Source organism: Schistocerca americana, chromosome 4 (genome assembly GCF_021461395.2).
Source record: "Schistocerca americana isolate TAMUIC-IGC-003095 chromosome 4, iqSchAmer2.1, whole genome shotgun sequence".
In the NCBI taxonomy this organism is placed as follows: Eukaryota; Metazoa; Arthropoda; class Insecta; order Orthoptera; family Acrididae; genus Schistocerca; species Schistocerca americana.
Genome location: NC_060122.1, coordinates 807,125,069 through 807,152,364, shown reverse-complemented (window position 1 = coordinate 807,152,364; position 27,296 = coordinate 807,125,069). Strand labels below are relative to the sequence as shown.

General features: G+C 43.3%; 1 protein-coding gene across 3 annotated transcripts in view; it reads left to right on the top strand.

The window, feature by feature from the left end:
* Window positions 1-27,296, top strand: part of LOC124612456 (band 7 protein AGAP004871) — a 570,585-nt gene that overhangs the window by 231,854 nt on the left and 311,435 nt on the right. Inside the window, exon 1 of one of the 3 annotated variants that reach the window (XM_047140684.1) lies at window positions 2,892-3,005. The exons of the other annotated variants lie outside the window; for them this stretch is intronic. Within the exon in view, the coding sequence (XP_046996640.1) occupies window positions 2,894-3,005 (112 nt within the window). The 5' untranslated portion in view covers window positions 2,892-2,893. Of the gene's footprint in view, window positions 1-2,891; window positions 3,006-27,296 lie in introns of those variants that run through there. 3 annotated transcript variants of the gene reach the window in all.

Below are 27,296 nucleotides of genomic sequence, written 5' to 3'. Positions count from 1 at the left end.
TTTCTCGCGTCTAGCAATATGGGGTGGATCGCCATCCTGCATAAACATCGTACGTTCCAGCAGGTGTTTATCAGCCAGGCTGGGGATGATGCGATTCTGTAACATATCGGCGTACCTCTCACCCGTAACGGTAGCAGTTACAAAACCAAAATCACGCATTTCCACGAAGAAAAAAGGCCCGATAACGGTAGATGTGGTAAATCCAACCCATACCGTGACTATCTCGTCGTGCAATGGAGTTTCCACGACATTTATAGGATTTTCGGTAGCCCAAATTCTGCAGTTGTGGGCGATGACAGACCCTCTGAGCGCGAAATGAGCTTCGCCTTTCCACAACACGTTACTCAACCAATCGTCACCTTCCACCAACTTTTGAAACGCCCACACCGCAAATGCCCTCCGCTTCACTAAATCGCCAGGTAACAGTTCATGATGCCCAACGATTTTGAACGGATAGCATCGGAGAGTACGCCTAAGTGCCAACCAAACAGTATTGTATGGAACGCCGGTGCGGCGTGCGACTGCACGAGCGCTGACTTCCCCGTGCATAGACGAACCCGCTACAGTCTCCAATTCTTCCTGAACTGTCTCAGCAGAATTACGCGTTGTGCTCGGTCGGTCGCTACGGGGTCTATCGTCTAAACAACCCGTGGCTTCGAACTTCGAAATCATTCTCGCCACAGCTGCATTTGTCAACTGATCTTTACCCATTCGACTCCCCTTCCTATGGCGATAGGATCGTAACGGTGAACTAGCGCATTCCCCATTCCGATAATACAGCTTCACTAAAAGCGCCTTTTCAAGTAACGTCAACATGCTGCGACTGCTGGCGCATCTGATTCTCCCTCTCTTTTTTTTTTCTTTATTGTATTTCAATTCCACATCGTTGCGGGCTGGCAGCAGCATATGAACTGCTCTTCAGCCGAAAGACATAGAACAAACAATAGAAGACAGTTAAAAATATACAAAGGAGAAAATATGGTGAACATAGATATAAAAAAAGGGGGAACATCGTGGAAGGCAATAGACAAAAACAAAGGGGCGACTGTAAAATGGAGATAAAAACCGTAAAAAAGTAGCGCACACAAAAAACCACACACTGCGACAATTAAAAGAACACAAGGCACAGTATGATTGGAGCATAAAAGTATTGACGGATGGCGTAGCACATAACAAACACTGACAGCGAACCTCAAGGCAGTACACAATTAAAATCACACCTCTTGACGCATGGGAGAAACAGCACTAAACACAACACTGACGTGGCACAATGACGATGATCAAAACGGAGGATATGCCAGGTGTAAGGAGATGAGGGAGACCGGAAGAAGGGAGGGAGGGGAAGAGAGGGGGGAGATGGGTGGGGGGGGCAGGCTGAAGAGGGCCAGGGAGGGAGGGATGTGGGAAGGAAAGAGTCAAGGAAGGGGTGCAGGGTCTCAGAGGGGGGGGGGGGCAAGGAGGAAAATCTGCTCTGGGAGAAGCAGGGGAGAGGAAAAAGGGGGCCCAGGGGAGGGGGGAGGGGAACAAGGCCAGGTTATAGTTGGAAGGAAGGGTAGATGTCACGGCGAAGTTCATCACCCGGGAGGGGGAGGCGCTGGAAATTGCCCTGATAGAGGACATGCAGGTGGAGAGAGGGAGGGATACATCGATTGAGGCGCGGCAACGGGCGAGGGGTGGAGAGGAAGGAGGAAACCAGAGGGTGGGGGGGATCAAGCCTGCGGACAATGTAAAGGATGCGGAGATGTTGGAGGAACAGGGGGAAGGGGATCAGGTCACACAGGAGCCCTGTGGGGGAAGGAAGGCGGATACGGAAGGCAGGGTGGAGCGCATAGCGTTCGAGGATTTGGAGGGCTTTGTAAAAGCGGGTGGGTGCGGAGATCCAGGCAACGCTGGCATAACAGAGGATAGGATGGATGAGGGATTTGTAGGTGTGGAGGATGGTAGAAGGATGCAATCCCCATGTCCGGCCAGACAGGAGTTTCAGAAGGTGGAGGCAGCAATGGGCTTTCTGCTGGATGGTCTGGAGATGATGGGTCTAGGTGAGGCCAAGGTATCTCAGGGTTGGGGGTGAGCTGGATGGGACGACCATAAAGGGTGAGGTAGAAATCATGGAGACAAAAGGAGTGGGTGATGCGGCCTGTGATGATGCCTGGATTCTCTCTCTCGTTAAATCTCCTTTTATACACGATTTTCAAGCGTAGTCACTAACCTTTTGCTGTCCAACGCCATCTGTCGGACATTTTGTGAACTTTGTTTTCTTTTTTTTTTTCTAATAAAACCCCATGTCATCCTAAGCATGTGTGTCAATTTTTACCTCTCTATCTACATTATTCCGTGGTTTATTAATTTTGAAATTTGTACTGACTTTGTTATCACCCGGTAGATGGTTCTTGGACGACATAGCATCGTGACAGCTGCATGATTTTACAGTCGCGGGCCGACAGAAAAGCTTCTTCTCGTAGAGAGAAGGTGGGAAAACAATAGGCAGCAGAACTTATGTACCTCTCCTGGTTACGTCTTTAACTGTTTCTCCACTTTTGTTTTATGTATAAAATTTTGAGGCCACTCTCTGTGCCTGCACCCATGGCAGCTCCCTCGGTGGCTCCCTGTCTTTAAGCTACCTTGGCGTAGGACATGGCCTGTGTATAGGTGAGGAGGGAGAGGCCGCATTCGTATAGACGGGGCAGGTCGCAGCACAGCTCTACAGAGTTCGCTCGCGGACTAGCACTCGCCGCGGCGACAGTGCGTGCTCGGCCGCACTGTGCAGGGGCGAGCAGCGGCGCGCCGGCTGCATATCGACTGGCGGGCGGCTGCGCGGGCCTGCGCGCTCGCCCCATTCGCGCGGCCGCCGACCGCTGCAGAGCAGGCCCGCCGTCGGCGGCCAGCAGTCGCCATGCCGCGCATCGGCACCAACGACGTCTTCGGCAAGATGGAGGCGGCGCCGGAGCCGCCGTCGCCGCCGCTGCCGCCGCGCGCCGAAAGCTTCTCCGTTATGTATAGCAACGGTGGGTGAGTCGCCGCGCCCGCCTAGTAGCGCTAACCCCCGGCAGGGGGACGCGGCAGCTAATCTGCCCGTCAGCGCCGCAGCGGACGCGCCGCGTACTAAGCGCGCCGCAACACGCACTGCCGTGTCCTAGTCCTCTCTCTCTCACCCCACGATCTCGGCTGAGTTGCATTCCGTACCGTACGCGTGGGCACTTTTGCTTGGAGATAAGCGGTAACTAATAATGGGGCTTCACCCTTTATTAAATGATAAGTAATTCAAACCCTCAGCTGCCGACAGGTGTTGTTGATATACCTCGATAGGGACAGCTGAAAATGTGTGCCCCGACCGGGACTCGAACCCGGGATCTCCTGCTTACGCTCTGTCCATCTGAGCCGCCGAGGACACAGGTGAATAGCGCGACTGCAGGGACTTATCCCCTTGCACGCTCCCCGTGAGACCCACATTCCAAAAAAAAAAAAGTTCAAATGTGTGTGGAATCTTATGGGACTTACAAGGTCATCAGTCCCTAAGCTTACACGCTACTTAACCCGAGGTATTCTAAGGACAAACACTCACACCCATGCGCGAGGGAGGACTCGAACCTCCGCCGGGACCAGCCGCACAGTCCATGACTGCAGCGCCTAAGACCGCACGGCTAATCCCAACTGTCCACAATCTACATACTTAATGTACCTAATCGATATTTGCTCATCCACTCATTACTCGCGCACACTAAGGTGACGAATCCCTTTATAGGCTGAACTATTAAAAACACATCAGTTTTCCAGAATTTTTTAAGAACCATAGCATTAAATGTGAGACGGAAAGCGAAAAGGGACCTTCTCTCGAAATTTTTGATTATGAGTTATTGTAATTTTTACGTTTAGGATTAGAGTCTGAAAAATTGGAAAAAAGTACAACTCTGGCTCTAAATTTGAATCATTTGTGACAGGCTGAATGTATGTGATGAGTTATTTTGAGATAAGGCGTTTTAAAGTTTCACTTTATCACAATTGTTTAATTTGACATATTTAAGAAGCAAATTTTACAAATATATTACCCTTAAAATGACATTCGTCAAATGGGACAAATGGCTCTGAGCACTATGGGACTCAACTGCTGAGGTCATTAGTCCCCTAGAACTTAGAACTAGTTAAACCTAACTAACCTAAGGACATCAGAAACATCCATGCCCGAGGCAGGATTCGAACCTGCGACCTTAGCGGTCTTGCGGTTCCAGACTGCAGCGCCTTTAACCGCACGGCCACTTCGGCCGGCGTCAAATGGGACAGAGTTATTTTAAGTTAACATGACACACTATGTGGTTAATCCCTTCAGACCTACAGCACATTATAGTGTACGTAATTTAAAACCAAGAAAATTGACCACAAAATGAGAGAAATTAGTGAATCCTGCTTCTTTTTTATTTTTTGGTTGGCGGGAGGCAGAATATTGGTGTTTTTATTCTGTCTCATGGCCAACTGCAAATATGTAAAAAGGGATGACGCATCTTGCTTGGCATCATTATAATCACAAATTGGTCTTCTTTTATAGAAAGCTACTCTGACCTCCTTAAAACGCCTCTGAAATTTAGGTGGTGTTGTTTTGCGAAGCATTACATAGACAGCTGGGAGATTATCAAAAGGAGACTCTTGTCGTGCCGGTGTTATTTCCCCATTACAAGTGAGTTTCAGAAGACTGAAGGCTTTCAGTGCTGTTGTTGACTCCTGTTGGATTCAAACAACTTTCAAATCGATGCGAACGTGTTCACAATGACGTAAATTATCATAATACACACACACACACACACACACACACACACACAAACGGATATTTCAGACATTATCGAAAGTTTCTGCTTGTTAAAAATTTTACTTCTCTGGTAAGAGGTCACTTTTCGCTTTCCGTCTCACAAATAGTAAGAGAAAAATAGTGAATTCTTTTCAGGTGTCTGAATTTTTTTTACCATTTGGCAAGGGTGGTACTTTTGAGGTCTGTGTGGCGCTGCAGTTGCTTGCACACCAACGCGTCTCAGCTCAGCAGTTTCCCCTAATAATGAACCGAAATGTGTTAGAATGTGCTTGTGTTAGAAATCAGTCATTTGGAGGGTAATTACGCACTTACTACGTGGAATTCAGCAAAATATTTTTATTTTCATTGCAGCACGGAAATACTCCACACAATAAATATTTTGGATTTGGCGTACACTGATCCTTCCTTTTCCTCCATACACCTCCCCCTGTTTCTTGCAAAAGTGGCAAAATGAACACCCTTACTTCCTTATCTTTCGTCGTTCCGGACTAATTTCTTCGTTTTCTTGCCTGTATTGCTGTCTGTCAGAACTACCGTTGTAGCACTGGGACTGGTAGTTTCTGCATTCGTCTTATCCATCAGTCCCCTGAGCAACATTTCTTCAAAAGTGGAGTTTTCCCATACACCGAACATCTACAAAAACTTTTTGCATTTTTGTCCCCACCCATAAGGAGACCTAAATCTTTCGGAATGATTCACATCTCACACATTACGACTGTAGCCCTCTATTATCACGACGAGGTGAAAGAAGAGGTTCATAACTTTCTGAACAGCTTGGCGGCGAGCTGCTGTGACAGCGGCATACAAAAACTGCCACAGCGTCTACAAAAATGGAGCGACAGAAATGGTGATTATGTGGAAAAAAGCTAAATGTTCAAGCTTTAAACCGATGTAAACCACTGTAGAAATAAACAGGTCTATGTACTTATAAAAAAATAGGAGACCTTACTTTTGGGATTACCATCCTGCTATAATAGATGCACTAATCCATACAACAAAATTAAACCAACCAATCGTTGATGAACTATCCACAAACAGGAATACCATGTTTTTAAGACCGTCTTTCCTAGGGATGACTTCAAACCAAATTGCCAACCTTTTCTAGACGTACAACTTCTCCAACAACAAAATACAGAACAACGTGAAACGTCCCCTTAGGAAAATTATACAAGACTGTGCTTAAACTGACACACAATATTTTTAGCGCAACGCAATCTGACTTTCAAAAATCCCTACAAAAGAATGGCCCTGACTAACATTAACCTATACCTTTCACAAATCACTTACCTCACAAAAATCTTCGTTACTCGAACTACTGCAATAAAGCAAGCGCCACTACTGCCAGCTAAATAAAAGATTCAAACTACGGAAGGCATTAACTACTGATAGGCATAGTTAGCAAAGGAAAGATTTTAATAGAGAACAAACAATGTATTTACCTTAATAGTGTTGAAAAATTATAATATACATAGCAGTTCATGACATCCAGTCTTACAAATTTCAAAACTCCGCCATTTCTCTCCCCACATCCACCACTGCTGGCGGCTCACCTCCAACTGCGCAACGCTATGCGCTGTTAACATCCAGCTGCCCAACACTACAATGGTGAGTATTACAACAATGCAAACTAGCCACAGACTGCACACAGCACAGCCAGTGATTTTCATACAGAGCGCTACGTGGCGTTACCAATATAAGAACCTAAACAGCCTACTTACAAACGTTATTCATAGAACCAAAACCACAGCGCAACAGTATCAAAAATTAGATGTGTAGGAACTCAGTTGCAGCTCATGTCCTACCTTCTGCATTGCACAAACTGGCAGAAGCTTCACAACAAGATTTAAAGAGCTTTTGGATGTCGTCTGTCTCAACAACCTGAACAACTAAATCTTCGCCATACTTCTAGCCCACACACTCACTCTACAAACAGCTCAGAAGAGAACCTCCAAATACTTCAACTTCCCGACAAAGGCATGAAACTTGATCTGCTTTAAGGAAGTGATATCTTTACCAAAACGGACACAGCATTGGACTACCTACTCAGTGAACAGACGGGACTGAGAAACAAACTGTTTCTTCTGAAATTCAAAGACTTACTAGTCCAGAACAGCTAATCAGTCAACCAACTCCCCCATACCACCCTCTCTTTACATCCTATGTGAACTGATTTCAACATGAATAACCTACCACAGAATAAATCCTGCACTATGTTATAAATATGCAAGCCTACTATTAATGAAATAAATTAAGACTCATACACATATTAGCTTTAGCTGCAATAAACGTAATATGGTTTTACTAATATTCAAGACGATGGTAGTATAACAATATAAATAAGACAGCGGTTAATTTGAAGTTTTGTTCACGTTGTTTTCAAAAGTAATGTTCATATACATATGAAGCACTCCGTCTTGAGGCCACGAGTGGCCTACCGGGACCATCTGACCGCCGTGTCATCCTCAGTTGAGGATACGGATAGGAGGGGCGTGTGGTCAGCACACCGCTCTCCCGGTCGTTATGATGGTATTCTTGACCGAAGCCGCTACTAATCGGTCGAGTAGCTCCTCAGTTGGCATCACGAGGCTGAGTGAACCCCGAAAAATGGCAACAGCGCATGGCGGCCTGGATGGTCACCAATCCAAGTGCCGGCCACGCCCAACAGCGCTTAACTTCGGTGATCCCACGGGAACCGGTGTATCCACTGCGGCAAGGCTGTTGCCCATATACATATAAACAGCTGCAATTCTCTGCATATACTACAAATTCATTTTATTTTTGGGAAGTCATGTTAACTCCAGTTTTCATTGAAGCATTTGCCCATACTTCGACTGTGTTAAATACAGAGAAAAACAAATAATTTCTATGAGCAAAGTACGTTATATAGAATATTTCGCTTGGTTCTTTGTAACAAGCACCAGCTGCACAGCTATGTTTCTTAACCTGTGAAAAATGAGCGATGCGTTGCGAACTGTCAATCGCAATGGAAGCTGATAGAGGGACAGTAATAACAAAGCCGCCCATAATGTCACAGGCCAGCATCTAGTATACGCTTTGAAATAGTCACGTAAAATCCTGTTCGTCATCCGAAGATGAGCCTGAAAAGATTCGAAAACTTGTTTAAGCAATTAACAGCATTTCAAAAAAGTGTGGTTCCGAATTCCCGTATTTATATAGTGCAAGAATATGCTGAACTTTGCACAGACCCGCAGCCCATATACGCTACCTCCTTGTACGAGGCGCAGCGGTTAGCACACTGGACTCGCATTCGACAAGACAACGGTTGAAACCCGGGTGCGGCCATCCAGATTTAGGTTTTCCGTGATTCCCCTAAATCGGTCCAGGCAAACGCCGGGATGGTTCCTTTGAAAAGGCACGGCCGGTATATTTCTCCATCCCTGACACAATCCGAGCTTGTACTCCACCTCTAATGACCTCGATGTCACGGGACGTTAAACTCAGTCTTCCTTCCTTTCTTCCTTCGCAGTACGTGTGCCTGCTCCATTTACAGTAAGACGAGGTCGGCTGTATAGAGGGCAGATTTGAAAAGAAAATGCCCTGGCAAATACGAAGAGCTATGTCCACACACAGTGCAAGAAGCCGCCCCAGTCCTGCTGTCCAGGAAAGACAATCAACAGACTTCCGGACACCGAGACAACACCGGACGTCCGGTTTTAGTAGTCCCTGGGACTGCAGGCTGGTATTGTCAGCTGCGAGTCACCGTTGGGCTCCCGAGGTGCCTCTTCAAGTCCGTGTTATTCCGTTGCTTGACAACGCGCTCCCTGACTTTCAAATGACCTTCGGTATTCTCGGCAAGAGTCTGTACACGCAGTCACATTACACGAGAGGGTAGCGTAACCAGCTCAGAATTTACGACAATGAGGAAATTGTTCAAATGAAACGTCGCTTATATTGTGAATTGTAGGACTTTTACAAGTCTATAATCTGTTGCGAGAAATCCCAGAGTCGTCTTTCATGGTATACACAAGATTTTTAATAAGCTCTGAATTGAAATAAAAATCCTGACCGTAAACTTTTCATGAAGATATTCATTTATTCACTTGCAGATTATCTTCTATACACTGCGGTCATACACTTCACAATCGATGATAATGTTAAATAAACAGTTTACTTGACACTTCCTGGCAGATTAAAACTGCGTGCCCGACCGAGGCTCGAACTCGGGACCTTTGCCTTTCGCGGGCAAGTGCTCTACCATCTCGGAGACGATACTGGCAGAAGTAAAGCTGTGAGGACCGGGCGTGAGTCGTGTTTCGGTAGCTCAGATGGTAGAGCACTTGCCCGCGAAAGGCAAAGCTCCCGAGTTCGAGTCTCGGTCGAGCACGCAGTTTTAATCTGCCAGGAAGTTTCATATCAGCGCACACTCCGCTGCAGAGTGAAAATGTCATTCTAGTTTACTTGACAACCACGTCTGTTCATTACCACATCCAGACAGCTTCTATTTTGTTCAGACGAGACTTCACATGATCGAGGGAAACCGCCAGTATCAATTAGCTGCTTACATCTCGACATCCTTACGCAGACAAATTGGGAACTACGATATTTATGATAAAAAGTATCAGATGATGGTACTTTCTATAAAGCAACTGAATATTTATTTAATAGTCGTTTAATGTAGAATAGTTTTTGCCTTTAAAAGTAGAGGTAATCTTGGATTCGTAAGTTGATATGGCAGTTCTCTACCCAAATTTGTCTTAAAATATTTTTTTCTCTGGCAGAGGTTTTTTGAGTGTTTTATATTACTTCACTGTAGCAAAAATTCCAAATGAATGCTGGTGTTAACAGTTTTGCAATTGTAGTGTATTTTGGAGTTAAGAAGTTTGACTCAATTTAAATGTTTCCACTTCAGTATTACGTCAGTCAAGCAAGTTTGACAGAATATGATATTTATTCCGGACCATCTCCAAATCTTCCTCATGAGATACAAATCCTTAAAAAGATTATTATTTTTGTAACAGGCAACTTTGCAAATTATTAATGGTTCATCACTTTACTCTCCATTTGTATTATGTAGTATGGTCATTTACACGTTGTCCTCATTGTTAAACTAGATTGAGTGCTGTTTTATTTTAATTGCTTCGCATATCTTTTTTCTATTATTGCATATTTTCAAAGTTGGTAATAATAATGGTATAATGAAAAAAACTTCGCTGACTGGAAGAATGTAAATTCACTCTTATGACATTAACTAAACGTGCCTATCACGAATAGAAGATTTTCATTTCAATTATAAATATAATTCGCAAAACTAATGCGAAAAGTCGACGGAAGTGATTGACACCCAGCAGCCTGTGTCTTGGTGCTCGACAACTGGCCAGTTTACTTAGTGATCGAACCAACACATGGGCTAGAGCGTTACAGCTTCCAGTCACCAAGACACTAGCGGTTGCCCTAGCCTCCATACCTACAGGCCAGCTAGCTCAGCTTTTCAGCAGCCAGGCATCACTCACGCGTGCTCCGCTGCTGCCTGACCAGCTGATGGACTGCATGATGGATGACACAGGCCGGCCCATCTCCATGCATACTGGGCCGCTCGCCTGTGTTGCCAGGTTGTTAACTGCAGTTCGTCTCCCTAGGCATACACCTCATGACCCGGTGGCGTATTGTGTGTATTATGTATTAAACCTGGGACCTAGAAACTTACATATCTTCATTTTAATTTCTTAAACCCAAGCCACATCTCTAATAGTTCGCAGTTGGTTCAGAGGTTACATTAGGCTGGCAACCTTTACTTATTTGTTGTTACATTCATGTTTTTTTTGGGTTGGGCCCAGTTTGCCTAGTTTGGTACTTGTTGAATCAGAGTACCTTTTCATGCCTCACCCGGACGAGATCTCACATGCTACTTGATAAATATTTGCTGGATTTTTTTACATGACTGGTACGACTTTCTTGTACGCAATAAAGGTATGACCTGCTGTTCAGATTTGTATACGACCTTTTAATGTTAATTAACTTCATGAAGAATCTCTGTTGGTTTACCCCTTTCTTATAGAGCCTTAAAATGAGATTTACGTCCTGAAATCCGGGTCTTGTGTACGATTTCAAACAAATAAAGTGTTGGTCATGTGCAACTGGAGCGTTTTCATTCATCAACAAAAATTTTAGCCACGGTTGTGGCATGTTTCGCGAAGAGTATATTACATCACAATTTAGTCCATAGATAAATGACGTATGTTTCTCCGTAAATCTCGAAGCTCTCTCACCTTATGACCATAACTGTATGGCCTATTAGATGAAATGAAAGTTTTACGCACCACTGTAACTGCGAAGGACCTATAATATACGTACGCTAAAACGTGACCAACATCGTTTTTCAGCTGCCTGGACTGGATTCATGGACACCAGAGTTGGACATTTTGGCAGTCCTTCGAAGAAGAATCCTCAGTGATTGTGGGATTTTCTGGCCTAGCTGGTTTTATTGTAGGATTTTCTAGCCTAACTGGTTTGCTTGATACAAAGAGAGCTGCGTTCATTAAATAGCAACTCAGGAAAGTATGATTCCGAAAATATGTGGTCTATGGTTAAATGGAAGCACCGGAAAAAATAATATTGTTGTTATCATTTTGCCCATGATTCACGCTTCTGAGTTGAGATCCATTGTCTTATTGTTACGCTGTCCACCTGTTCAGGACTTGTGTGGCAATACATTTGCTGTCAGTAGCAAACGTGTTGTAGCGAAGAGCGCAATCGCACACTGACATAGCCGCGGACGTGTACGGGGGTTCGACAAAAAATACGGAAACATCGTCAGAAACGCATGCTTGAACAAAAACGCTACTGCTAGCCGAGCCTGCAAACTGCGCTGTTGTATTTCAAGACGAACAGCACCCGTGAAATGTCGTCAATACGTTGCAAGTGTCAGTCGGAGCTAATTCTAAAGTGGCCGAATTGTTGGTACTTGTATGTTAGGTGCTTCCGTAGCCAAGGGACTCGAAGCGTCTGGTGTTTCAAGAGGCACTGAGTAGAAGTTTTTACCGTATAGAGGGAAGCGGAAAACCTCATCCGTGAAGTCGCAAGGTGGACGAAATGTGCGTTTAGTGATCGCGACAAACAATCATTAAAGAGGATTGTGACGAAGTATAAGTGCACAATAGATGCGGAAAACCCGAATGTCGCACTCCTGAACCCTGCCAGCACCAAAACAACACGAATGGAGCTCCTTAAGCAGAGAACTGTACGTAGGACGAGCTCGACTTCCGAAACACTCATTAGTGCAGCAAATGCCCGTAACAGGGAAAGGTGCTGCCGAAGCCATAAGAACTGGCCTATGGAGCAATGGAAAGATGTCATTTCGTCGCATGAGTATTCTTTCGCACTGTTTCCAAATTCTGACCTAGTTTATGTCCAATAGTAAAACATGGCGAGGGTTCGGTGATGGTTTGGGTAGCTGCATTGGGTATTCCATTGGCCACATGCTTACTCTGCAATGTCACATTACTGCAAAGCCTTATGTGAGCATTTTGAACTGATGAAGAACATTCCATTGTACAATGTTTTCCCCCAATGGTGATGCTGTGTTGAAGACGACAACGCTCCTGTTCACACGTCTTGCATTGTCCAGGACTTGGTTTGTGAGCTCGAGGGTGAATTATCGCATTTCTCCTGGCGACCACAGCCTCCAGATCTCAATATTATTGGACCTCTGCGGTATACTTTGGGAACTACAGTGCGCGATCGCTATTAAGTCTATCTTATTACCTGAAATTGACAGTATTTTGCAGGAATAATGGGATAAGATCCCCCTGGAAGCCAAGCAAGACCAGTTTTCATCCATTCCGAGACGATTGTAAACTGTTCAGAATATCAGTGGGTTTCCTACACCGTACTACATAGTGATGTGTTGTATTTTTTGGTGTTTCGATACAGAAAAACAGGTGCAGCGCAGTGAGCGACTGAAATGGCACAGCAACTGGAAACATACTCCAAAGCTCTACTAAACTAAACACTACGATTATTTAAAGCAAACCATCTAAATTGAACACAGGTTCACTGCGAATCCCTGCGGTACTTGGACCAATTGCATTGTCGCACCCAGCAGTAGTAAATTGGTGCTACGAATTTGATCAAGGCCGCACATACGTGGATGATGCTTATCGGTAGGTCTAGATATTGTACCATGCATTTCCATTTTTTTGGCAAGCTGATAGAACACAGAGCATCTGCGGGGGAAGGCGGAACGTGGGGGAGGGGAGATTTTCCAAGGATGAGGACGTCCACTCAGCAGTTCTCGAATCTTGAATGGCTCGGTGAACAAGGAGAGGATTTTTATGGAACGAATTGTAGGAAGTTTCCACTGTTGTTTTCTGTTTATCACAGACATGGTGACAATGTTGAAAAACAGTGTCATATATCTGTATAACTCTGAAGTGTAGTGCAGCGTTTAATAAAAGTTACTGGGTCTGTAATAATATTGTGTACTTACTTTTTGAAGTTCCCATGTACGTACTCAAAAATGAAAATATACCGATGCAGATAGAGCATATATGGTTACAGTCTACTACAGATATCCGATAAAATAAATATACAGAAGGAAGTTTTTCACTCTGCAGCGGAGCTTGTGCTGATATGAAACTACCTGGCAGATTAAAACTCTGAGCCGGACTGAGACTCGAATTCGGGACCTTTGCCTTTCGCGTGCAAGCGCTCTATCGACTGAGCTACCCAAACGCGACTCACAATCTCTCGCCAGAGCTTTACTTCCGCCAGTACCTCATCTCCAACTTCCCAAACTTAACAGAAGTTCTCCTGCGAAACTTTCAGGACTACCACCCCTGCAAGAAACACGATACTACGAAGACGCGCCTTAGACACAGCCTGGGGGATATGTGCAAAATGAATTTTCATTCGGCGCACAGTTTTAATCAGCAGGGAAGTTTCATATCAGCGCACACTTCGCTGCAGAGTGAAAAATACCTTCTGGAAACATTCCGAAGTCTGTGGCTAAGCTATGTCTCCACTATTCCCTCTCGAGCTTAAGAAGAAACTCGTAGAGTCCCTAATACTCCCAATTCTTGATTACAGTGATCCCATTCTCCAAGGACTTTCCTATGAGAGCTCACATCTGCTGTAAATGGTGATGATGTTTGCGTCCGATACATATGATGTACGCTATTTCGACCATATCACTCCTGACTGTTTTCATGATTACGTGCCGATAAGCGCTGAGATTATCATGTCCTGTGTTTGGTGTATCGTATTCTCAATCATTGCATTATCTTCAACCCTTACACTACAATCTGAACAACACAGCAGAAATATTCGTTCTCAGCAAAGTAAAATCTTCTCTGCGCCGCTCCATAGCATTGCCATGTTCCCTAAATAATTTTCTATATCAAGACCCCGACTTTTTAACTCTTTTTCTCGAAATATTAGAGAAATTAAGGGGAGTTAGAATGTAAAAAAAATTTTTTCGCATTTCGGATTTTTATCTAATTATAAAATTTGTAATTTTCCGAATAAAATGATATGTACATCACTTATAAACTCACATGGGAAGTATTTTATTTTTTTAAAATATAATCTACATTGGTTGAAAATGTTAAAATTTTTACGTGCCTTACTTCAAAATCTAACAAAATCAGTAATTTTTTGTACAGAAGGCTGTAGATTGCTGTGTTACAAAGGTTAACAGTGTTGGTCATGTCCAGGAGAGGATGGGCACTAGGTTGAGGAAGTTGGAACATAGTTTGAGAGACAAGAATCTTTCTGATGGTAAAACCATAAGAGGCAGACAGACAGACCAAATGACTGATGAAATACAGCAGTATTATGGGATGGCCATTACAAACAATACTGAGGATTTGTTGCAAATGAAGCAGGCAGTATGGGCTACTTTCTTCCACAGACTGTCAAGTGATGAAAAACCAGTACACCACCTTTGCCCTCCTGGACCTGATTCATGGTAAAATTACCGCAATGCCCAATACTCAAACAGTTCATACAGCCATAAACATTGCATCCTAGCAGCAGTCGTGGATATCATAAAACCTAATTACAGAGACCTGGCAGATCCTGAGTTACTGAAGAAGTGTCTGCATGGTCAGACTCAAAATCCCAATGAGTCATTCAATAATCTTATATGGACTCGCTTACCAAAACTGTTTTTGTTGGAATGAAGACACCAAAGTAGGCGATCAGTGATGCTGTTATTGCTTTTAATGATGGCAACATTGGTAGGGTGAAAGTCCTACAGCATATGGGAATTAATCCTGGAGCAAACTTCATCAGAGAACTTGAACGGTTACATTTTCTGTTGCATTTTCCCCTAAACCTCAGAAACCACTTCGAGTAGAGTATTCACATTTTCATGGAGTGATACCATACATATCCTGAGTCTACTGAACAAAAAGACTGACATAATGTTATGAATAATTAAAATTTACGATTACGTTCAAGAAAGTACACAAACTTTTAACCGCGTAGTTAAAAAATTGCTTTTCCGAAAGCAGTGGCTAAAATGCAGATATTGTAGTTCAGTAGACTCAGAACATACAGTTTAATGTCCTGTAAAAATTTCATGTCAATGGCTACAGCGGTTCCTGAAATACAGAGAGGGCAATTCGCTAAATTTAACATTGGTGGGGCAGGGCGTTCCAGCTCCCCTTAAAATCCTTCCAAATTTCAAGAGACAGCTGATGACTCACATTCCGTCTTAATAGCTACCTCATCTTGCAGCGCACTCTCATCAACCATCCATCCCCCCAACATTTTCCCTCCCCTTGTCCAAAGAATTCTACAGTGAAATTCTCCTCTCTTCAAGCAGCTATTGTCACTTTCATTTGAATCCTCTCCTCTACCATTGTCCCTTCCACATCTTGTAATACCGAAGAATACTTCAAGAGTGTTAAACTAATCAGTATTGTACTTAACGCCTCCATTATTTTATTATTACATATTATTATTAGTAATAATGTTATAATACAATAATATTATTGTCAAGTATTATTTTTATTAATAATGCTGTTTATTATTATTGTGATTGTTATGTAATATTTTTTTGTGTGTATTATTCCTGGTCAGTTGTAAGAGAGAGCCTGAATGCCCTAATCTGGTCAGACTAAATAAGCAATTATAAATAAATATCCTTTCTTCTAGGACTGCTAGTCCTACAAGTTTCGCAGGAGAACTTCCGTGAAGTTTAGAAGGTAGGAGATGAGCTACTGGCGGATGTAAAGCTGTAAGGGCGAGTCATGAGTTGTGCTCAGGTAGCTCAGTTTGTAGATCACTTCCCTGCGAAAGATGACGGTCTGGGACTCGAGCACCGGTCCGGCATACAGTTTTAATCTGCCAGCAAGTTTCAGTAACGAATATATCCGTCAACTCGATAACAGGAAACAACTGTGTTGTACAATGTTGAAGATAAAAACTTCTTCATAACATAGGACAATTTATTTATTTAGTTAGCATATAGCATCTACAGAGTAAAATTGCACACAAACTACACTCCTGGAAATTGAAATAAGAACACCGTGAATTCATTGTCCCAGGAAGGGGAAACTTTATTGACACATTCCTGGGGTCAGATACATCACATGATAACACTGACAGAACCACAGGCACATAGACACAGGCAACAGAGCATGCACAATGTCGGCACTAGTACAGTGTATATCCACCTTTCGCAGCAATGCAGGCTGCTATTCTCCCATAGAGACGATCGTAGAGATGCTGGATGTAGTCCTGTGGAACGGCTTGCCATGCCATTTCCACCTGGCGCCTCAGTTGGACCAGCGTTCGTGCTGGACGTGCAGACCGCGTGAGACGACGCTTCATCCAGTCCCAAACATGCTCAATGGGGGACAGATCCGGAGATCTTGCTGGCCAGGGTAGCTGACTTACACCTTCTAGAGCACGTTGGGTGGCACGGGATACATGCGGACGTGCATTGTCCTGTTGGAACAGCAAGTTCCCTTGCCGGTCTAGGAATGGTAGAACGATGGGTTCGATGACGGTTTGGATGTACCGTGCACTATTCAGTGTCCCCTCGACGATCACCAGTGGTGTACGGCCAGTGTAGGAGATCGCTCCCCACACCATGATGCCGGGTGTTGGCCCTGTGTGCCTCGATCGTATGCAGTCCTGATTGTGGCGCTCACCTGCACGGCGCCAAACACGCATACGACCATCATTGGCACCAAGGCAGAAGCGACTCTCATCGCTGAAGACGACACGTCTCCATTCGTCCCTCCATTCACGCCTGTCGCGACACCACTGGAGGCGGGCTGCCCGATGTTGGGGCGTGAGCGGAAGACGGCCTAACGGTGTGCGGGACCGTAGCCCAGCTTCATGGAGACGGTTGCGAATGGTCCTCGCCGATACCCCAGGAGCAACAGTGTCCCTAATTTGCTGTGAAGTGGCGGTGCGGTCCCCTACTGCACTGCGTAGGATCCTACGGTCTTGGCGTGCATCCGTGCGTCGCTGCGGTCCGGTCCCAGGTCGACGGGCACGTGCACCTTCCGCCGACCACTGGCGACAACATCGATGTACTGTGGAGACCTCACGCCCCACGTGTTGAGCAATTCGGCGGTACGTCCACCCGGCCTCCCGCATGCCCACTATACGCCCTCACTCAAAGTCCGTCAACTGCACATACGGTTCACGTCCACGCTGTCGCGGCATGCTACCAGTGTTAAAGACTGCGATGGAGCTCCGTATGCCATGGCAAACTGGCTGACACTGACGGCGGCGGTGCACAAATGCTGCGCAGCTAGCGCCATTCGACGGCCAACACCGCGGTTCCTCGTGTGTCCGCTGTGCCGTGCGTGTGATCATTGCTTGTACAGCCCTCTCGCAGTGTCCGGAGCAAGTATGGTGGGTCTGACACACCGGTATCAATGTGGTCTTTTTTCCATTTCCGGGAGTGTATTAATTAATATAATAATCGAATTACAAATATATTGTTAAATGATTGATTGCAAACAACAATACGCGAAAGATTAGGGAGACAGCCGCTGCAACTATTACAAGTTCACATATAAGCAGGTCACCCACTGAACAGCACGTGGAGTAGCATTCATGATATCCCTCCATTCTCCTTCAAACCTCCTCGCAGGACATTCGAAGATCAGGTGAGGGATTGTTTGTTCTTCTGCACCACAGTCACATTGTGACATTGAGAAAGTAATGTATTCAAGAGTAGCTTCACATATCTGTAAAAATGAAGTACTAACAAAATGTCAGTTTGGTTTCCAGAAAGGTTTTTCAACAGAAAATGCCATATATGCTTTCACCAATCAAATTTTGAATGATCACCACCCATTGGGATTTTTTGTGATCTCTCAAAGGCTTTTGATTGTGTAAATCGTGAAATTCTGCTAGACAAGCTCAAGTATTGTGGCATGAGTGGGATAGTGCACAAATGGTTTAATTCATACCTAACTGGAAGAGCACAGAAAGTTGAAATAAGCAGTTCTCCTAATATGCAAAGATCAGCACATTCCTCAAACTGGGGAACTATCAAGAATGGGGTTCCACAAGGGTCAGTCTTGGGTCCTTTGTTGTTCTTAATATATATTTATGACTTGCCATTCTATATTCATGAGGAGGCAAAGTTAGTTCTCTTTGCTGATGATACAAGTATAGTAATCACACCTGACAAACAAGAATTAACTGATGAAATTGTCTATACTGTCTTTCAGAAAATTACTAAGTGGTTCCTTGTAAACGGACTCTCACTGAATTTTGATAAGACACAGTACATACAGTTCCGTACAGTGAATGGTATGACGCCATTAATAAATATAGACCTTAATCAGAAGCATATAGCTAAGGTAGAATATTCCAAATTTTTAGGTGTGTCCATTGATGAGAGATTAAATTGGAAGAAACACGTTGATGATCTGCTGAAACGTTTGAGTTCAGCTACTTATGCAATAAGGGTCATTGTAAATTTTGGTGATAAACATCTTAGTAAATTAGCTTGCTATGCCTATTTTCACTCATTGCTTTCATATGGCATCATATTTTGGGGTGATTCATCACTGAGGAATAAAGTATTTATTGCACAAAAGCGTGTAATCAGAATAATAGCTGGAGTCCACCCAAGATCATCCTGCAGACATTTATTTAAGGATCTAGGAATATTCAAAGTAGCTTCTCAGTATATATACTCTCTTATAAAATTTGTTATCAACAACCAAACCCAATTCAAAAGTAATAGCAGTGTGCATAACTACAATACTAGGAGAAAGGATGATCTTCACTATTCAAGATTAAATCTAACTTTGGCACAGAAAGGGGTGAATTATACTGCCACTAAAGTCTTTGGTCACTTACCAAATAGTATCAAAAGTCTGAAAGATAACCAACAGGTATTTAAGAAGAAATTAAAAGAATTTCTGAATGACAACTCCTTCTACTCCATAGAGGAATTTTTATATATAAATTAAGAAAAAAAGAAAAAAAAACAAAAAAAATATTAAAAAAATAAAAATAAAAAAATAAAAAAACAAAAAACACAAAAAATAAAAAAGTTGCTATATTAACAAGTATGTTGTTAAATTAACTTAATTATGTCATGTATTGGAAAATTTGACTCGTTCCACATCGTTACGAATTATCGTATTCATGATCCATGGAACAGTATTAATCTAATCTAATCTAATTGTGGGTCATCAGTGAGTTTCCATTTGTGGAGAATGGCCTTACACCTGCCGTGGTTGGTCCTCACACGATTAAGTCTCCACCAAGTTCTTCTGGGCATTTGCATTCCTTCCACCGGTATCGAAGGATCAAAATCAGTGATGAGAGGATGGTGATTATGCAGCGACCAGTATTGCCTCCATTCCCTTGCTATGTCGTACCTTTCTGGGAATTTGAGGACTTCGTCTTCCCATATAGGTTTCCTGGATTTTAGGCGGGTAGTTGGTAGATGATCCAATATTTTTCGGATAGGTATATCTTCAGAGACAGAGGGGTCATTAATTTTCTTCCATTCTCGGATAGTAGCTTGTTGCCTTCTGAGGGAGGGAGGAGCTATATTGCAAAGGACATGAAGCCAAGGAAGTGGAGTTGAATGCAGAGTTCCTGAGACAATCCTCTTGGTGGTATTAAGCTGGACATCTATTTTCTTCGTGTGTGTGCTCTTGTACCAGACTGGGGCGCAGTATTCTGCCACCGAGTAAACAAGAGATTGTGCTGCGGTGCGTAGGGTGTTAGCTTGAGCTCTCCAGGAGGTTCCAGGCAGCTTTCTTAATATGTTATTTCGAATTTTTATCTTTTGACTGGTTATTTCTGGGTGATTTTTATAGGTTAGTGACCTGTCAATAGTGATTCCTAGATATTTTGGATGGCTGTTGTGCGTCAATTGCTCATTGCAGAATGTTACTTGTAACTCTCGTCTTGCCTCATGATTGATCAGGTGGAATACGCTTACCTCAGTTTTATTTGGATTTGGGCAGAGCCTCCACAATAGAACTTAAATACACATTTGTAGTGACAAAATACAGTTCTAGGACATGTCTGTAAATTAGGAAATTAGGTGTTACGATTTTTCTTCAGCTATTTTTTTTCGGTAGGGAATGTCAGGTCTTAAATGGCTACACGGGATAATGGAAATGGCGTGGGAGTCGGCACAGGTTCCATCAGACTGGACGAAAGCAGTAATCACACCAATCTTTAAACATGGAAACAGAAAAGATTGTAACAACTACAGAGGTATCTCTTTAACCAGCGTTGTGGGTAAAATCTTCTGAGGTATTGTTGAAAGGAAAGTGCGAGTATTAGTTGAGGACAAATTGGATGAAAATCAGTGTGGGTTTAGGCCTCTTAGAGGTTGTCAGGACCAGATCTTTAGCTTACGGCAAATAATGGAGAAGTGTTATGAGTGGAACAGGGAATTGTATGTATGCTTTATAGATCTAGAAAAGGCATATGACCGGGTTCCTAGAAGAAGTTATTGTCTGTTGTACGAGATTATGGAATAGGAGGCAAACTTTTGCAAGCGATTAAAGGTCTTTACATGGATTGTCAGGCAGCAGTTAGAGTTGACGGTAAATTGAGTTCATGGTTCAGAGTAGTTTCAGGGGTAAGACAAGGCTGCAACCTGTCTCCACTGTTGTTCATATTATTTATGGATCATATGTTGAAAACAATAAACTGGCTGGATGAGATTAAGATACGTGAACACAAAATACTGCATATGCGGATGACTTAGTTGTGATAGCAGATTCGATTGAAAGTTTGCAAAGTAATATTTCAGAGCTATATCAGAAATGTAAGGACTATGGTATGAAGATCAACATTTCCAAAACGAAAGTAATGGCAGTGGGAAAGAGATATAAACGGATTGAGTGCCAAATAGGAGGAACAAAGTTAGAACAGATGGACGGTTTCAAGTACTTAGGATGCATATTCTCACAGGATGGCAACATAGTGAAAGAACTGGAAGCGAGGTGTAGCAAAACTAATGCAGTGAGCGCTCAGCTACGATCTACTCTCTTCTCTCTTCTGTAAGAAGGAAGTCAGTACCAAGACTAAGTTATCTGTGCACCGTTCAATCTTTCGACCAACTTTGTTGTATGGGAGTGAAAGCTGGGTGGATTCAGGTTACCTTATCAATAAGGTTGAGGTTACGGATATGAAAGTAGCTAGGATGATTGCAGGTACTAGTAGATGTGAACAATGGCAGGAGGGTGTCCACAATGAGGAAATCAAAGAAAAACTGGGAATGAACTCTATAGATGTAGCAGTCAGGGCGAACAGGCTTAGATGGTGGGGTCATGTTATACGCATGGGAGAGGCAAGGTTACCCAAGAGACTCATGGGTTCAGCAGTAGAGGGTAGGAGGAGTCGGCGTAGACCAAGGAGAAGGTACCTGGATTCGGTTAAGAATGATTCTGAAGTAATAGGCTTAACATCAGGAGAGGCATCAATGTTAGCACTGAATAGGGGATCATGGAAGGATTTTATAAGGGGACTATGCTCCAGACTGAACGCTGAAAGGCATAATCAGCCTTAAATGATGATGATGATGATGATTTTCGGTAGGGGGAGGCGAGAGAGAGGAAAATTACTTGGCCGCTCTAGAGACGTTACATTTGCGTCAGGTGAGCAGTATGTGTCACCCCACGCGCGTAACGTCACGCACCAGGGCGTTGTCCGTGTGTGCACATGCCCCGCTCGGCCTGCCAGGTAGATAATTAGGCTAACTGCGACGCCGGCCTGTCCGCCGGTCATGCGTGTCCAGCCTCGCGGGCGCAGTCGATGTCCGGTGTCACGCGCCGCACGCGATCCTTGTCCCCTCTACGCGAGGAAGCACTCGTGTTTCCTCTGCCCCAGTTGTGTTCGGACGAGAGGTCACACGGTAGACTTCTGTTCCTTCCGCGTCCTGCCCCTTCCCTCTGCACGCGCTTGACCGCAACCCAAGGTCGTTACGTAACTGTAAGTAACTTCGCAACCATTGCTGTTGTCTACGTCGGTTGAAGACTGACATTAAATATCGCCCCATCGATAATGTAACGGAAGGCATTACGTCGACTTTTACATACCAGTTGGTACTGTGGCATTTCACTGAATATTGACAGCTATATCAAAGCAGTAGTGGCTCATGACTTCCGATTGCTATCTGGGTCACATGAAACATGCTTTTCCCCCTCTTTCTTTCTTTAATACTTACAGCCAGAATTCTTATGCTTTGACTTAAGCAATTTTCGATCATTTTATGTCATTAGAGTAGCTCGGAAATCGCTGAAGTAGAAGGAAACCAGAAGAATATGTTTTGGGAGCTTTCTTTCATTTCCTCGAAAAGGCGTTCGTGAGACCGCCAGGCCATAACGGTATAGACATCGATAAGCATTTTTTACTTCTTAAAAATGGTACTGGTGGAAACAATTCATTCTCTCGGTGGATGAAGTTGAACAAGCGTCATGGGACTTCCGCCTCGAACAAACAGAACAAATAGAACGAACAACAAAAAACAAAATGAGAGCAACAAAAAAAATTAAAAAATTAAAAAATATGGTAGAGCACTTGCTCGCGAAAGGGTCCCGAGTTCGAGTCTCGGTCCGGCACATAGTTTTTATCTACCAGGAAGTTCCAACAAATACTCCTTTAACATTGAAACTTTTCTTCCGAGGGCCTAAAACGAAGAATATTTGTTAGTAAATCCTATCAGTTGTTGCTAAAAACTATTAGGGTAGGAAAATGCTGATTTAAGGTTAAGTCGACTACGAGGTCATTAGAGACAAAGCAGAAGCTCAGACGGGAAGGGTGGGAAAAGTAATCGACCGTGTCGTTTTGAAAAGCATAGCCTCGGCATTCGCCTACGCCATTTAGGTTCACCAAGTAAAACCTAAAGTTTAGCGACCTTCCGAAAGTGCCTACAGTGCCTTATCACTGAGCAATCTCTCTTGGTGCTAGAAAATTCTGCATAATAGTGAACAACTACTGCTCACACTTTAATGTACTTCATAGTAAGTTATAATTAACAACAGAAATGAATTTTTTCGGAAGGATTTGATGTGGTACCGTGTGGTTAAAATTAAAGTGCAACTTTTCAAGGAGGAACACTTATGGTTGTTGTTGTGGTCTTCAGTCCTGAGACTGACTTGATGCAGCTCTCCATGTTACTCTATCCTGTGCAAGCTTCTTCATCTCCCAGTACCTACTGCAACCTACATCCTTCTGAATCTGCTTAGTGTATTCATCTCTTGGTCTCCCTCTACGATTTTTACCCTCCACGCTGCTCTCCAATACTAAATTTGTGATCCCTTGATGCCTCAGAACATGTCCTACCAACCGATCCCTTCTTCTAGTCAAGTTGTGCCCCAAACTCCTCTTCTTCCCAATCCTATTCAGTACCTCCTCATTCGTTATGTGATCTACCCATCTAATCTTCAGCATTCTTCTGTAGCACCACATTTCGAAAGCTTCTATTCTCTTCTTGTCCGAACTATTTATCGTCCATGTTTCACTTCCATACATGGCTATACTCCATACATATACTTTCAGAAACGACTTCCTGACAATTAAATCTATACTCGATGTTAACAAATTTCTCTTCTTCAGAAACGCTTTCCATGCCATTGCCAGTCTACATTTTATACTCTCTCTACTTCGATCATCATCGGCTATTTTGCTCCCCAAATAGCAAAACTCCTTTACTGCTTTAAGTGTCTCATTTCCTAGTCTAATTCCCTCAGCATCACCCAACTTAATTCGACTACATTCCATTACTCTCGTTTTGCTTTTGTTGATGTTCATCTTATATCCTCCTTTCAAGACAATGTCCATTCCATTCAACTGCTCTTCCAAGTCCTTTGCTGTCTCTGACAGAATTACAATGTCATCGGCGAACCTCTAAGTTTTTATTTCTTCTCCATGGATTTTAATACCTACTCCGAATTTTTCTTTTGTTTCCTTTATTGCTTGCTATACAGATTGAATAACATCGGTGAGAGGCTACAACCCTGTCTTACTCCCTTCCCAACCACTGCTTCCCTTTCATGTCTCTCGACTCTTATAACTGCCATCTGGTTTCTGTACAAATTATAAATAGCCTTTCGCTCCCTGTATTTTACTGCTGCCACCTTCAGAATTTGAAAGAGAGTATTCCAGTCAATATTGTCAAAAACTTTCTCTAAGTCTACAAATGCTAGAAACGTAGGTTTGCCTTTTCTTAATCTAGCTTCTAAAATAAGTCGTAGGGTCAGTATTGCCTCACGTGTCCCCATATTTCTACGGAATCCAAACTGATCTTCCCCAAGGTCGGCTTCTACCAGTTTTTCCATTCGTCTGTAATGAATTCGCGTTAGTATTTTGCAGCCGTGACTTATTAAACTGATAGTTCTGTAATGTTCACATCTGTCAACGCCTGCTTTCTTTGGGATTGGAATTATTATATTCTTCTTGACGTCTGAGGGTATTTCGCCTGTCTCATTCATTTTGCTCACCAGATGGTAGAGGTTTGTCAGGACTGGCTCTCCCAAGGCCGTCAGTAGTTGTAATGGAATGTTGTCTACTCCCGGGGCCTTGTTTCGACTCAGGTCTTTCAGTGCTCTGTCAAACTCTTCACGCAGTATCATATTTCCCATTTCATCTTCATCTACATCCTTTTCCATTTCCATAATATTGTCCTCAAGTACATCGCCCTTGTATAGACCCTCTATATACTCCTTCCACCTTTCTGCTTTCCCTCCTTTGATTAGAACTGGGTTTCCATCTGAGGTCTTGATATTCGTACAAGTGGTTCTCTTTTCTCCAAAGGTCTCTTTAATTTACCTGTAGGCAGTGTCTATCTTACCCCTAGTGAGATACGCCTCTATATCCTTACATTTTTCCTCTAGCCATCCTGCTTAGCCATTTTGCACTTCCTGTCGACCTCATTTTTGAGACGTTTGTATTCCTTTTTCCTGCTTCATTTACTGCATTTTTATATTTTCTCCTTTCATCAATTAAATTCAATATTTCTTCTGTTACCCAAGGATTTCTACTAGCCCTCGTATTTTTACCTACTTGATCCTCTGCTGCCTTCACTACTTCATCCCTCAAAGCTACCCATTCTTTTTCTACTGTATTTCTTTCCCCCATTCCTGCCATTTGTTCCCTTACGCTCTCCCTAAACCTCTGGTTTAGTCAGTTTATCCAGGTCCCATCTCCGTAAATTCCCACCTTTTTGCAGTTTCTTCAGTTTTAATCTACAGTTCATAACCAATAGATTGTGGTCAGAGTCCACATCTGTACCTGGAAATGTCTTACAATTTAAAACCTGGTTCCTAAAGCTCTGTCTTACCATTATATAATCTATCTGATACCTTTTAGTATCTCCAGGGTTCTTCCATGTATACAACCTTCTTTCATGATTCTTGAACCAAGTGTTAGCTATGATTAAGTTATGCTCTGCGCAAAATTCTACCAGGCGGCTTCCTCTTTCATTTCTTACCCCCAATCCATATTCACCTACTACGTTTCCTTCTCTTCCTTTTCGTACTACCGAATTCCAGTCGCCCATGACTATTAAATTTTCGTCTCCCTGAGACAAAACAGAGGAACACTGTAGGCTGTAATTATCATATGGCAACGAAACGTGGTACATACGTTAACGCGTTAATGTGGAACCGACTTACACTGGAAAACAGATAGTTCCAATTTTGGCCACAAGCTGCAACTCTGGCGCTGTATACACTGTATGACAAGAAGACAGCCAGGCTGTCATTTGAGAAGCTATAACGGTAATTTTTTTGACCTCTCGCGCCCACATCCCATTCCTTAGCCACTGCATATGGAAACATTTCTATGTGTATTTCTTGCAATCACAGGCCCAGATTTACATCTGGAGGCCAAAATTGGAACTAATTTTTTCCAGCATAGATACGTTTCGCTTTAAAGCATTAGTATACCTACAAAGTTTGGCTGCTAATTAGAGGTCACACCGGACCTCTGTGAGTAGCTGCGTTTCGTACCTCTACATCGACGCTCCGCAAGCCACGGTACGGTGCGTGGCGGAGAGCACCCTGTACCACTACTAGTCATTTCCTTGCTCCACTCGCAAACAGAGCGATGGTAAAATCTACATGCCTCCATAAGAGCCCTAATTTCTGTTATCCTATCTTCGTGGTCCTTGCACGCAATGTGTATTGGAGCAGTAGAAGTATTCGGCAGTCAGCTTAAAATACCGGTCCTCTAAATTATCTCAGTAAGATATAACTCTTCGGTATCTGTGAACTGAGATAAAACAGATTTTTTAAAAGAGTTTATGCAGTAAAGCTATTAATCATCACACAACTGAATTCGCCGAATAGGGTGTAAGGTTTATTGTATATATAATTAAACTGATTACAGCGTAGAATAACAAACAACTAAAAAAATCTGAGACTGATCATTGCATCTTGCGTGCTTTGCCTTGATGGAAGTGGATTGCAGGCGAGAAGTGATATATTTTATGAACAATGATTTATTTAACTTTGGAATCATCATTCTTCCGACTTATTTGATGCGATTCGTCAGTATTCCCTCTCCTCTGCAAACCTCTTGATCTTACGTCAACACTTATAACCAACGTCCTCATTTGTTATTGGGTATATTGCAATATCTGTCTCCCCTTACTGTTTTTGCAATCTATGCCTCGCTCTAGTGCCGTGGAAAATGCATTAATGTGTGTGCTCTCATTCTGTCCCTTCCCATACACAGTGTTTGCTACATATGCTTTTCCTCGCCGATTCTGCAAAGAACCTCTTCATATCTTACCTTATCAGTCATCTTAATTCTTAATTTTCAATACCCTTCTCCCCTCAGACGCTTCTACAGTCCTCTTGCCCACTTTTCGCACTCTCCATTATTCTCTTCCATAAGTGCTGTGATCCAGATGTATATTCTTCGCCTTTCCCGCTGCTAGTTTTACCCCTCCGTCTCAGTATCATAGTGTTACACTCAGCACTCATCCATAGAGATTAGACGGCTAAAAAAGCTGTCTGGACTGGCCTGACGCAGCCACTAATAACTTCATGTGGCTGAGTGGATGGGTGTGAGTCTTTCAATG